The following is a 14,882-nucleotide window of genomic DNA, read 5'->3' on the forward strand; positions in this document are numbered from 1 at the left end:
ACCATCTCATTTGTGTTGTAGACTAACATTTACTACAACATCCCTCTCCTCCTTCTGATGTTTGTCTGGGAAAAGGGTAGAAACAGTGCTCTTCTAAAGCAGAAGAGGCATGGCAGGGCCTGGCCCTGGTGATGACAAGAGTACAGTTCCCGTGCTGGGACTGTATTCCTAACAGCTCTTTGGTTTTGATCTTTCAGGCAAGCTCTCGAGTTCCCTTTGAGAAGAAGCTGCCCTCCATCGAGATGTCACGGCACCACAGCCGGTTTGAAAGAGAGTATCGGGCCGGGTGGGATCGCCGGGATTGGAGCTCCAACGGCAACCACGTCAGCAGCACCAACTGCAGCAGCGTCGCCAGCACCAACAGCAACAACCGCCCCGGGCTGCTGCCCCTGCCCATTGTCCCTTCCCGGCTCCCCACCCCAGCCACAGCCGCTTGCACCACCGTCAACAGCGATGTGATCACGAGCCTGGTGGCCAACTCATCTCCAGCTTCAACTACCAAAGTAAGAATTTGGCTGCTTTCTTTTTTTTCTTTTTTTTTAAATTTTTTTTTCTTTTTTTCTTTCTTTTTTCCCCCAGGGTTGATGTGTCGAGGGGATGTTAGAGGTGGAACTTCATTAGTCCCTCTGCAAAATCTTGTGTTCACAGTGTAACTAAGAGGAAGGAAAAAATTTCCTACAGGCAGTCTATGTCTTTTTATTCTTTTGTGTGGTGTGGATATTCTAGAGTAGGTCATTCTTCCTCCAAGACTGAGGGCTCCCATGCTTCTGAGAGGCCCAAGACTGAGCAGAGCAAACACTCCTTTCCTTTCAGCACTGCCTACACTTGGGCTTTCTGTTGCTTTCCCTGAAACATGTGGTTCCCACTTTTGCTTTTGGGAATGCTCTTCTTGTCTGTTGACCAAGGCAGAGCTGTGGTTGACAACAAGCGGATATGATTTTCAACCAGAGGGAGTGGAAAGTTGACCAAAGGGTCACATTTTGGCCAAATGATGTTTTTTCTTCTCTTTAGGTGGTACATCCCTTTAAGGTTTTCAAAGCTTCATGCTTAGTGCAGGCTGGAGAGTAACAATGGGGCTGCTTTAACCAGGCTCTCTCGTTTCTGCACAAATGAACACTGTGGAGGAAGAAAATGTTAAATGGCAACGAATCAAAATCACTAGTAAACCAGTGGGCTTTTTTTTTTTGTTCTAATATATAATTGGAGGGGAAAAGGTGAGGTTTTTTCCCTTTCATTTTAAATATTTAGCTCTTTAAAATCTGCAAAGTACAAATGGTTATTCCAGCAGAAAGTTGTGGTTTCTTTCTGCATGCAAATTCAGGTAGAACAGCTGGAGAATAGAAAAACCTGGCAAATTGTAAAGGTGACCACAGCATTAGCAAAGGGAGCCAGAAGCGCTGCTGGTTTTCTTTTTATGATATTTAACATTTTCTTTCAACTTGGTTTCATTTTAATAACTGCAAGTGCCAAATACAGCAGACGCAGACAGGGGGAAAGGAGACAATAAAGTTATTTAAAGTAAGCCAAGAGCAAGCTGAAATTTTACTGCAGTACCATTATTATATTGATTTTTTTTCACACTGTAGAAAAACAAGGTCAATGCTGCAGAAGGAAACATTAGGCCGAAGTTTACAGTGCGATTGGTTTTAAAAATTTTCCATGGCATCTTCAAATTATTTTCATTTGAAAGAAGCCAATCGGGTTCTGATCAAAATGTATTTAGAGTCCTCCAGATACTATCCACAGATAGATGCATTTCAATCATGCTTTGTCTGGAGAAGATTGAGGCAATTTTGGAGCCAAAGCAGTCATTTCATTTATCATGACCTTTGTTCCTGGGTCTACTTAGAGTCTAACGATTGTCTGGAGCTGATCAGCCCTTCTCCCAGATGTTCAAAACCATTTTGAAGCATAGCAGTGCCAGTAAACCTTGTGTTTATTGGGGGAGAGGAGGCAGGAACAGCAAGTTAAATGCCTTTTGATCATATGTTCAATGTGAACTGTCTTCTAAATTGCCTTATTAGACAATTTTCTGATGACTTTCATTAGTAAGAATGTTTTTGGCATGAATAGATCAAAAGCAATAAATAGACAGGAATGGAGGTAACATGGGACACTTTTTACTCTGAGAACTGTTAATCAGCTGTGTAATCTCCCATAAAATAAATGTGTGAAAATGCACAGGGCTTTGCTCCAGCCTCTTCTTCTGAGAAGCAGCTGAACAGCTTTAAAAACTCAGAATTGCGCGTAGTAAAGAGGAGGAAACTTTGATAGAGAAGTGAGGTTAGGTAGGATGAACAGAGATGTAAGGGTATGGTGCCTAGCAAGCTTCCAACTAATGATGTGGAACGGTGTCAGAAGAAAACATCAGGTGCTCATACATACTCATGTTCACCCTGCCTGACTCTGTCTCTCTCCTTCGCACGCGGCGGAGTTACACTTGTGGTTCGCTATGCAACCAGCCAGCGCCTTTCCCTTGCAGCAGCCAGCTAATGGCTAGGCATAAAAAATTCAGTCCATGTAATGAGGAAATCACAAGTCAGGAGAGTGACGTGGTGGCTTGGTTTATTTTAAAGCACAGGAATGCGCCGAGTTGCCTGGAGCTGTGGAGAGTTCACGGTGTACCCTCCACAGCCCTTTTCTGAGCAGGTTTATGGGGTACCAGCCCCTGGGGGGGCAGGTGTCATCTTGAGCTGAATTTCTCAGTTCTGTTTTGTGGTCGGGAGCGGAATGTTTTATTGCTCAGCTGCAGTAGGAACCTTCCCCAACGTTACGGCAGATGTAGTTAAACTCAGAGGCAAGGGGGTGCCCCACACAAGAGGTGACAGAGTGAATTAAGGAAGTAATCATGGTCTTACAGAGCAAGATCAAACCTGGTTCTCCTTGTATGATAGTCCAAGGATATGGGTTCTTCCCAGGCTTGTGGACAGAGAGAACCAGGGAGGTGTGGTTGAGTCACCATCCCTGGATGTGTTCAATAGATGGGTAAATGAGGTACTTAGAGATGTGGTTTAGTACAGGACAGGTACAGTTGGACTTGATGATCTTAAAGGTCTTTTCCAACCTTGTAATTCTGTGATTCTGTAACACTGTGTCATCCAGTTACCATTTTTGACTTTAGTTTATAATCCTGAGCTGGTTTGAAGAATCTCAAAGCATAGACACCAGCCGTCCCCCTCCCTTTGGTTGTGTTCCTTAGTAATTAATTACACTCCCAGTTCAAACTTCGTGTAATTTTTTTTATCAACTATTTAGTCTGTCTTCCAACTTTCGGTCCTTGGTGCCTCTCATTTCCTCTCGTTTCCTCTCATTTCCTCTGATTTCCTCTGAGCTCTAACAGCCTCCAGATAACTGTGGGTCTTTTGCGTCCCCTCCATTCTTCATTTGCTTTTGAAAAGGTAGCTACCAAAACTAAATGTGTTCTTCTAGTGTCATTCTCCCCATTCCCTTGCACGGTGATAGAACCACTCCCTGCCTCTGTCCCCTCATCTGTACAGCTCTAGACTTCTTTTTGCCCAAGTGCTACATCAGTAGTTATCAAAAATACATACACATGCCATCATCCTCTGTTACATGTTATCAAGCAGAGTCGTAATCTTGTCAAAGACAGAAATTAAGTTTGTTTGACAAGATCTGTCTTGTGGATACCTGTGCTGGCAGACACTGGTCACATTCCTGTCCTTCAGCTCCAGATTAACTGAATCCCAAAATGACAAATTCAAAATGGAGGGGAAAAAAATCCCTCCTTTTCTCTCTGACATGTAACTGGACTGTGAAACTTGCTGTGTTGGTGATGGAGCTGGTCAGGGAATTCGTAGATAAATGGTTTTAAGGACCGCTAGACTATCTAATCTAGCCGAACCATTTGGTCTTTAAATTATTATGTAAATGTATGTAAGATTAAAGACTTCACCCCGAGTTATGTGCTATGAACGGAAAAAGCATTGGAAGGGAGAGAAAAAATTGATCAAATTAACTGTCGAGGAGAGGTGAAACCATCTTCATAGGGAATCTTAAGATATATATAACACCAATGATGAGGGGGTTGGGTTTGGCCAGTGTTTTTATGCTTCTGGAAGAGCTTTTAACATCTTTCGGTGGAGGGCTTTAGAAGGATTTTATTACTAATTATTAATGCGTAGGAGAACTTTAGAACTAATTATACTTTGCAGACCTTTGAAATTTATTCTCAAAGCGTACCTGTAACCTTCTTACCACAGATGCTTTGGTACAAATCACACTTAGTGGATCTGCCACATTTAAGTTGTTATGGATGTTTGCTCTGAGTTATTTAAACAAAAAAAGCTGTATTTTCCCAAGCTTTCTCTTTTGCTGCATAAAATGACAACATGACCCATTTCATCGAAGGCTGCCGGATGGTATCAGAAAAACAATTTAAAACTCAGCAACATGGACAAAATAGTTTAATGCTGTACTCCAAAATCTCAACAGGGAAACTGAGGCACTCACAGGTAGTGATTATTGGGGGGGGGGGGGTGGGGGCGGGGGCGGTTCTGCTCATTTTGTACCACTGTGAACAAAGTTCCACCTCTTTTGCTCAATTTGGCTTTTTCTTTCTGGTGCTGTATCCAAAGTGTGCTCAGAGCCAGCATAGTTTAAAGGAATGAATCCTTTGCTGGAGATACTTCCTCAACCCCTTGAGTGCCTGAAGTAGTTGATAGGAGAGTGCAATTCCTGCCATTAAACTGCTGTGTTTGGATCAATTTGTCACACTCTGAGCCCAGTCATGTGTGATGATTGAGCTCAGGTTTGGGTTTGTCTGTGTACGGTGAGGTTTGGGGGTTCTTTTCCTGCAGTGAAGTTATTTGTCGGTAGAAGGAAGCTATCAAGGAAATCCATATAAGACTGCAGCTCTGCTTAAGATATTAGCAACAAACCAGTCTAAAATTCATTTAAGGATGCTGCACACCATTCCAGCTATGTTTTCTGTTCATCTCAGCAGCACCTTCATTCTTTGTTGCTTTTTCCGAATTACTTTGCGAGTTACTTGTACAATTTTCTCCATCAAAGCTCCTGTATCACAGCTTCAATTTAGAAGTGTTGTCATGGGCTGTAATTTGAAATTTTATTACCAAGAGATTTTTTGGTTATAGAACATTTACTTTTATCATCTCTATATTATTTTTAAATGCCTGAAAAGATTGATACATCAACAGAATCTATACGCCACCAGACGAGACCTAATTTTTTTTATCTTTTTCCCAACCTTAATTTTAAAAACCCTTTGCTTGGAACATAAATTGATTCTTAAGCCCCCACACACTTAATGATTTGTTATTCTCAAGGTTAAACCTATGACAAATTTTATAAAAAATGTCTTCAGTTTTGATAAGATTTTCTCTAGTCGAGCTCAGGGATAACTCTGTAGTTTTAAGTCTTTAAATAGCTTCACTGAGATGTGATCCTGGCCTCCTGTACTTACAGTACTTCCGCAGCATTTGTGACTTGTGTGTTGTTTCCTCCAGAGCTTTGATCCCACCGTGGTTAGCCACAGTTACGATGTGGGAGAGAAGACAGAAATGATAAAGCATTTGTTAACCTCTCTGGGAAGTCAGGCAGGGATCATGATAGGGTGGGGGGGAATAAAAATTGCCCCCACTGTCTTTGTGCATCACTGCAGCTAAATAGCATTAAAAAATATGTGGGGAGGGAAGAAAATCCTTATCTTAAAGGAAAAACAAGTCACGATGGCTGAGGAATGCGGGGTAAAGAGGAATCAAGTGGAATGGCACAGGAGTAAAACGTTACATGCTTCTTTCCTTAAAGGTCCAAAAAATTTAGTGCCCTCAACAGCAGCCTGTCATACACAGATGATTTACTGTACGTTGCAGGATTTGTGTTGTCTGTTCTCTTTCTCTCGCTTCTGAGGTGATGATTTGCTAAGCTGGTGTGTGGCTTCCACAAATATTTAAAATATTGATTAAACAGAGGAAAAATAAACACAAATTGTTTTTCAAGTTACGCCTTATGTTGTACATGACTAATTACATCCAACAATTTGCTCTGGAACGGTAACTGAAATTTACGTACTCTCTTTATAATAAAACATAAGAGGCTTGCATAAAGAGAGAGATTATAAATATTGGAATACAACAGTTGCTAGAAAACAGTCAAAGCATGCGGTGATGAAGTATGTAGGGTTTGCTCTACTAGCTTCTCCGTGCAAAGCTACTCATCCGCTCCCCTGAGGGTTTGTATTGATAGTTGTCGTATTTTTGTCACCATTTCAGATGGTAGCCTGTCAGTTCTTTGATCTGGGCATGGTGGAACAGTCCAGCCTGAGTGCAGTAATGGCAAAAGCTTTGTTAAAGATCCTTCTGATTCTTTTGGCAAATCACTGTGGTGGTGAAGTGAAGCTTCCTGGGGTGCATCTGGAGGAGTGTAGCCAGCAGGTCAAAGGAGGTGATCCTCCCCCTCTACTCTGCCCTGGTCAGGCCCCACCTGGAGTGTTGTGTCCAGTTCTGGGCTCCTTCGTACAAAAAGGACAGGGATCTCCTGGAGAGAGTCCAGAGAAGGGCTACGAAGATGATTAAGGGCCTGGAGCATCTCCCCTATGAGGAAAGGCTGAGTAAGTTGGGACTGTTCAGCCTTGAGAAGACTAAGGGGGGACCTAATTAACGTCTATAAGTATCTTAAGCATGGAATGCAGGGGGAATCAGCCAGCCCCTTTTCAGTGGTCTGTGGGGATAGGACAAGGGGCAATGGCTGCAAGTTGGAGCATAGGAAGTTCCGCACCAACATGCGGAAGAACGTTTTCACAGTGAGGGTGACAGAGCCCTGGGACAGGCTGCCCAGGGAGGTGGTGGAGTCTCCATCTCTGGAGATATTCAAGACCTGCCTGGACGCCTATCTGAGTGATACATCCTAGGGAGCTGCTTTGGCAGGGGGGTTGGACCCGATGATCTCTCAAGGTCTCTTCCAAGCCCTATGATTCTGTGATTCAGTTCCTGGATGTCAGATAGTGCAACTGATGGTTTTTCCAGGACCATGTTTTTACCCATGGACAAATTTTTAAAATAATGTCCAGTTTCATTGGTAAATGAGATGCAAGACTGTTTTCAGCCATGCAGGGACTTCTGGTGCACGTGAAGCTCTAATTTTGGCGGACCTGTTACATGAATGTGTAGCAGATCAGAGCAGTGCCCAGTGCATGTAGCACTCAATGCTTTGTAACAGAAGACAAAGACAAGTTTTCTCTGACACCCAAATCACATTCTTCTGGTTCTCTAGGTTTGAAAGTTCAATAAGCTTTCAATGATTTATATTTTGGGGTGACATAGCATTTAACTAGAGTGCAGCTTCCAGACTCTGCCTTCTGTGAAGAGTCTGCAAGCAACGACAGCCAGTCATGGTGTATGACACACCACAACAGCCCAGCTGGGTGAAACCAGCAGAATGTACCACAGAAAAATATCTTCATAGTATCCTTTTGGTATTCTCAAATAAATTGGAGAGTTGCTTTTGAGGAATGAACAGAGCTTGTACCAGGGGTGAGAAGAAGAGACAGATTTGATCACTGACTCCCAGGAGATTTCTTTTTTTTTTTTCTAATTACAATTTGACCACAAATCTCTATAAATTGAGTTCAGTGATGACTTCTGCTGAAGTAATCATATTAAGATACTAGGAAAATGCCTCCTGGGAATAATGGTGCTGCCAAGGGGCAAGAGAGTAAAATGGGATCAGTGTTGGGTTCCAAAAGTGATGTGTTAAAGGCCTTGAAGTAGAGGAACCAATTCTTCCCTTTGAACAAACTTGAGAGAAGCCTTGGGTATTTTTCAGGCTCCTCTGTAGGCTATTCTTAATGATCCATCGCCTTAGAGAGGGCTTAAATTGCACTGATGCTCTGTTGCTTCTTCTTATCTTCTCATTTTAGTATTTTTGTCTCAGATGTTTACATATTTTCCAAAATGTAAAAATTAAAACATACTAAATGTTGTTTTAGTTTGTCAACTTTTGCAGATACTTTAGCAGACCAAAGTTAATCTGAAAGCCCTGGCATGCTAATTAATCTGTAATGTCAAAAAAAATCCAAAAGCTGTTTGAATTTTTTGACTTGCAATGTGTTTATCATCTATTGAAAGAGCTAAGAGGTCTGGCCAGTTTCTAGGCCCAGTTCCATTTGAAGATAAAAGGCAGCATTTTTTAAACACTAATTGACACAGCCAAGTACTTACAAGGTCACAAACATGACAGCTATGGATAAAGAAAAAGGAGTATTTCTAGGCTTTGGCATTTTGATCAAAAAGTATCCTGACTTGCAAAAGGGATAAAAATCAGTAATAACAGTAACCTAAACGAAATGTATATTGGCCATGATTTAAGTGCCTGATTCTTTGGAATGATTTAGAGCTCTTTTGATTTTCTTCTTTCTTTCTCATGGTTACTTTGTTTTCACGTGTATTAGTTGCAGATTATGCTTTAAAAATGCAGCAGAATATAATTCTGCCATTCAGGAGGCATGGGTGTTTTATTAGAAAATTTGTCCTGGCCTCCTGTCAGGATAAAAAAACCTGCCTGAGAGCTTCCTTGCCCGTGACTTGATGTTGATTACCACAGGTTTTATTTTCAAGGAGTGGTACTTCTAAAGGAGGGCAGGCTATCTGAGTTGTAGATACATAAAATCCCAAGGAAGGTTGCTGTTGACGGCATTCAAACATAGTTACAGAAGAATTTTACAAGGAATCCCTTGTGGTTTCCAATTATTTTTCCTGTCAGTGCATAACTTTGCCAGGTAGGCCCTGGAAATTATTTTCAAGCAAGCTGATCATTTCTCATCTAGACAATTTCTGATTTTGGCATTGCATGAAGTGTGCAATGTCAGGGAAGTCACTGAGGGAGGGGATCACAGAATTGTAGGGGTTGGAAGGGACCTGAGGAGATCATTGAGTTGAACCCCCCTGCCAAAGCAGGCTCCTTGGGACAGGTCACACAGGTAAGTGTCCAGATGGGTCTTGAATATCTCCAGAGAAAGAGACTCCACAACCCTCCTGGGCAGCCTATTCCAGAGGCTGGCTATTTCCCCGTGTCCCACACTTCAGATATGTATAAACATTAATCAGATCCCCTCTTAGTCTTCTTTTCTCAAGGCTGAACAGCCCCAGATTGTGCAGCCTTTCCTCATAGGGGAGATGCTCCAGGCTGTCTTCGATGCTCCAGGCTCCATCTCCGTAGCCCCCCGCTGGCCTCTCTCCTTTATACCAAGGAGCCCAGAACTGGACACAATACTCCAGGTGGGGCCTGACCAGGGCAGCGTAGAGGGGGATGAGTGGATTAAGGTGTGTGTTGGATACAGAAGATCCCGATGCAAAGAGTTCAGGGGAGGCTGCAGAAGCAGTTGGGTGGGATATCTCCATACCATACTTTTCTGTTATAAGAGACAGGAACACAAAGGTCATTTCTAAAAACACAATTTTAATGCATAACAGAAAATAAATTGTTTGGCAAACAGAGATTTTCTTGATGGCATCGGTTTCCTCAAATTGCTGATTGATTTGCAGTTTTCAATTTAGAAGTTGCTTGCAAAACAAATGAACCACATGAATAAAAACAAAGAGAGAAATAGAAGTGAGCCAAGCTTCACCTCTCCCCGTGATTTCTGTGGGCCTTGATATGACAGTTGTCTATGAAGCTGATGATAGGCATAAAAATAAATTTGGCCCTGGGAGTGATAAACAGTACATTAAACTCTGCTCTCTGGCTCCTTGCACTGATGAATGCTCCACCTGGACACAGGCTGATGCGCTCTGGGCATACTAAGCTCTGATCAGCTAGGGCTGACACTCCAAATTGACATTAAAGCAGCACCACCTCCCTGTCTACAGTCCCGAAAATCCTCTTGAAAAAGTGCCCAGACCTTTAAGGAGAGCACAAGGATCTCGTGACTTGATGGCATGAAATGTGGGCAGCCTGTGCCGGTTCCTCGGAGGACCGCTCTGTCTGCCACAGAAGTAATGCCAGGAGTCAGGTTACATCAGCGATGCTGAACTGTGCTCCATCTCATCTGAACAATTCGCACAAGGTGCAGAGATCTTCTGCATAAATGGAAATAACAGTGACTCACTCTCTTGTGAGTGGGCAAAACACAGCCTTATTGTCAGTGCCTGCCAGAGTGACTGCAGGGGAGGCCACAAAAACAAATTCCTCACACTTTTTCGTGACTTCAGTTTCAGTCTCTAGAAGCAGCTCTGATGAAGACTTTAATTGACCATTACTTTTCAAAGGAGCTTGTAGAAAATTATAAACCTTCCAGGTACCCAATGTATGCTGTTGATTTTCCCTTGGAATCTGAAGTGTTACTAAATGTCCAAGTGTTGGTTAAGTGCTGTAACCCTCTATTCTTGGATTAAATGATTGCTTTTCAGCAAACAAAATGCATGTTTTACTTAGGTTTGGAGGAACTGACTTCTGACTTCGCCCTGAAGTCAGTCTGCCTCTTCTGTTCTGGGGTTGTTCTCTACTCCTGTCAAACTGAAATATATCTGGTTGTTCCCCGCTACAGTTTAGCATCACCAAAATGGTTCACTTTGGAAAACAAAGCTTGTAGAAGTTCTTCAGAGAAATATATGCAGCCTGGAAAGTGGTGTTTGTGTGTAAAGCGATATGCACCCACAGTATAAATAATGAATAATAGCTAGTAATAAATTCTTCATATCATAGCATTATTTCTAGCTGTTTATGATCCTGGGTCTTTTATGATAATCCTGAAAGAAAGCACTGAGAAGCATGTGAATAGTATTTACTATTGCTAAGTTGTTGCACAAACACGTCAAGAAAGAGAATTTTTTTTGGCTGTGTAATTTGAATGTTTAAGATTATATACTGTTTATATTATTATATATAGTTAAAGTTATCCTTTTATCCCAGAGGAACATAAAGTGTTACACAAAGTCCATGCATTCGAAACCACTGAAGTAGTGCATCAAGGTACATTTGTCAGCCAGCAAATGGAACACTCCCCAAGAGTGACGCTGAGCTTAATTCGACCACGTGTTCCCCTGCAAGTCTGTATTCTTTTCCAGGAGTGCCAGTGTTTGTAATAGGAGCTGTGTTGTACAAGGCTCTGCAGATAGATCCGGCAGTTCATCAGTGACAACCTTCTGGTGGCACAGGAATTGCTCAGGCACTATACAAGAGCCAAGCAGGCATGGCTGGAGGCCATCCTGCCTGTACATGGAAATCCTGAGCAAGTTTAAAGAAACAAAGGAGGTGTGTGAGAATAGGAAGGATCACAGAATGATTGAGGTTGGAAGACACCTCTTGACGTCTTCTGGTCCAACTTCACTGCTCAAGCACGGCCACCTAGAGCCAGTTTCCCTGGGCCATGTCTGAGTGAATTTGAGTATCTCCAAGGATGGACACTCCACAGCCTCTCTGGGCCACCTGTGCCAGTGTTCCACCACACTGACAATAAAATAGTGTTTCCTGATGTTCATACAGTCACAGAATCATAGAATCACTTAGGTTGGAATAGACCTTTAAGTTCCTTTTCTCCAGGTTAAACAACCCCAGTTCCCTCAGCCACTCCTCATAAGACTTGTGCTGCATTACCTTCACCAGCTTTGTTGCAGATTCTTCTCAGTGGTCTTCTATGAAAGAAGCAGCTGCAGTAAGATGAAATTGTAGCAAGAGAAATTCTGGTGCATATAAGGAAAAGAAAATTAAATTCACAATGCAGGATCCAAAACAGGAGCAAAAGCCCAGAACAATAACAGAATCTCCACCATCGGAGACTGCAAGCTCAGCTGGACGTGACCAGGAGCACACTGATCTAACATCAAAGTTAGCCTTGTTTTGAGCAGGAGTGAACCATGGGATCTGCAGAGGTCTCTTTCAACCAAAATGTTTTATGATACCGTCTCGGTACCATCCTAGAATTGAATCACCACTTAAATACAAGGCATAGGTGGTGTCAGTTTGCTTAAAACAATACCCAGAATCCTCATCAGCCCATAAGTACCAGAACTTGGGATTTATTCAAAGTCTTTTGAGCCTAACTCCTATCTTGGCATAGTCATCACAGTTTTGTTTTTGAACAGCTTGTTTCCTTTAGAGTTTCTGCCTCATGCTGGGATGGAGTAAGACTGAATAATTTATCTTCCTTTTCCTCAAAAGCTGAGCAATAGTTATATCCCGCATGGATTTGAGACATTATTATCTTTCTAAGCTTCCATTAATTATCTTTATCATCCCTGCTTTTAAAGGTCTAGCATTTATCTTTGCAAGGTTCTTCAAGCTGCATTATAGGAGAAAATCTGAGCATATTAATTCCATTCTTGCTCAAGAAGTTTTATAAACATTTTTTCTACTGCTTGCAATAATTCTTCTGGTAGTTTTCCTGTGACCAAAGTGTCTGGTGTGTAGAACTGATGGCATTTAAGGTCATCGTGCATGTAGTAATTATCTCAGATGTGTTACCTCGATGAAGACATACACACACTTAGAGTTTTTGAAGATACAGATCACAGGTACTTTGTTTGCCCCATACAAAGCTGCCATTCACCTTGGTTTTTCAGCCTGCTCAGCAATATGATCTGCTTTATAATAATATCTAGCTCTGGAGCAGTGTTGGGTAATGCTATTTCAAGTTTTTTGGTATGTCATCTAAGCCCATTACAGGGTTTTGGTAGATCGGTTTCTATCTGTGCATTATGTAGATAATTCCTGAGATTTCCTCTAAGTTGCCATTGTTCCTATCACTGATTGCTTTGGAAAGGGACAGGGCAGTAAAAGCTCCATGTCAGGGCTCTGTAAACACTGGAGTGTGCTCTTCTATGCAATGAATCAAGTGGAGTGAGAGAGAATCACACAGGATCACAGAACATTAGGAGTTGGAAGGGACCTCAAAAGATCATCTAGTCCAACCCCCCTGCCAGAGCAGGATCACCCAGACTAAATCACACAGGAACATATCCAGGTGGGTTTTGAATGTCTCCAGAGAAGGAGACTCCACATCCGCTCTGGGCAGCCTGTCCCAGTGCTCCATCACCCTCACAGAGGAGTAATGGTTTTAAACTAGAAAAGGGGAGATTTAGGTTGGATGATCTTCCCTGAGAGTGGTACATCACTGGAACAGGTTGCTCAGAGATGTAGTGGAGGCCCCATCCCTGTAGGTATTCAAGGTCAGGCTTGATGGGGCTCTGGGTGACCTGATCTAGTGAAGATGTCCCTGCTTACTGCAGGGGAGTTGGACTAGAAGACCTCTAAAGGTCTCTTCCAACCTTACATATTCTATGACTCTATGATTCTGAGGTGGTTCAAAACCAGAGAAAGATAAGGCAGTTGCAGCAGTTTTTGAGCAACATGGCTTTTTACATCCAACCCTTTGAACTAGGAGATTAAAAAAGACTTTAGCAATGTTGCAAAGTTTGTGGACCAATCCAAGCTTACATTCATTTAGCTTTTTGCCTTTCTACTTTGCTTTCAACATCTTTGTCCTCCTCCCCCATTTTCCATCAGACACTTGATTTAAATTCTTCTGACACTTCCCACAGTGTATCTGACCATACTGGAAAGGCCATAGCTTGCTGGCAGCTACCTCCAAATCACGGGTAAGAAATGAAACGCACTCATGTGGAGCCTACCACAACTATTTTGACCTTCTGTTGTTTTGGCAAATAGAACACCTCTGTGGAAATAAGGCTGTCTGGAAAATAAAACTTAAGAAAAAACCCCCATCAAACCAACAGCAAAAGAGTGCGGGAGGGAATAATAACAATGCATAGAGATTTTAAATGTGGTCAGATACTCTTATTCCTTCTTGTGTGCCTGTTTTCCAGCCAGCTCCGCTCGCAATACCACCGCGTTTGGCTAGGCCTGTGCTAGTAGGTTAAGCAGTGCCAGGGCACAGGCCCAAGAGCTGGAACTTGACCATCTATACCATTAAATTGTTAGTGCAGGCTTTGCCTTGTGTTCGACCAGGCCAGCCAGTGCTGTCATAAATAATTCCCAGGCATGGCTTGGGGATTAGCAAGGGCCAGCAGCCGTTCCCAGTTGGCAGTTTGGATGCAGCCACCTTGTTTTGGAGGCTAAAAGTACATAATCCTGTGAATGTGGCCAGGCCATATCATTTGGCCTCAGAGCCATACGACAGGTCCTGGCCCCGTTTAGTTTTCTAGTTACCGGGATGACTTTGTCTTTCAGGCAATTATAACTTGTTTTACTTGACTCTACACAGTTTCATACTTGGCTGAGTTGTGCCTGAACAATAAGTAGCCCAAGCACATCTCCACTTTGTCAATTCTTTCGGCTGGTGTCCCTGTACACTAGGATGTCCCTGTTGTATATTGTCACAGCAGCTACAATGGTTTGTGAATCCAATTTCCCACTATGAAGAGAAATATATATTCTAAGGGAGTCTAGAAGTGTATCTTCTAGGGAGTTGCTTCGGCTGTTTTTCAGAAATCTTTGTCATGGTTTTATATGTGGGCCACCAATTGCTGGCAAATTCAGTTCCTGTATCGGAATGAAGAATATGTTCTGCAGATGTTCCTTGTGCCAGGGAATGATTTTTATCTTTTCTGTTGGATCTAGAAATATAGAGATTGTGTTAGATACTGGATGGATGTTGGCATACAGCTGCTATGAAAAATCATGTTAGCCATTAAGTGCTGAAGTAGAAACGCCTCTCGCTACCTGCACAATTGATTTTTCACTTTAGCAGACTGCCTGTTCTCTCCCTTCCTCACCACAGCATTGCATAGAAAATAATACAGTTTTCTGCCAGTGAAGGCCAAATAAACCTGTGATAGTTGCCAGGAGTGGGGAAGTTCCAGAAGTATGGTTATATCCCTTTGTCCTGCCCCGTTTTAATTTGCACACTTCTATTTCCAGCTGCCTGAAGTAAAAATATCTACGTATCT

At 42.4% G+C, this 14,882-nt stretch overlaps 1 protein-coding gene across 1 annotated transcript in view; it reads left to right on the forward strand.

The window, feature by feature from the left end:
• Positions 1-242: 242 nt before the first annotated feature.
• The window catches only part of KLHL29 (kelch like family member 29), a gene marked incomplete at its 5' end in the record, with an annotated part of 253,744 nt that continues 239,104 nt past the window's right edge, over positions 243-14,882 (forward strand). Inside the window, one exon of the mRNA XM_084261767.1 lies at positions 243-503. Within this exon, the coding sequence (XP_084117893.1) occupies positions 243-503 (261 nt within the window). The remainder of the gene's footprint in view (positions 504-14,882) is intronic.

This window comes from Gallinula chloropus, assembly GCF_964237585.1.
Source record: "Gallinula chloropus genome assembly, chromosome: 3".
Taxonomy (NCBI): Eukaryota; Metazoa; Chordata; class Aves; order Gruiformes; family Rallidae; genus Gallinula; species Gallinula chloropus.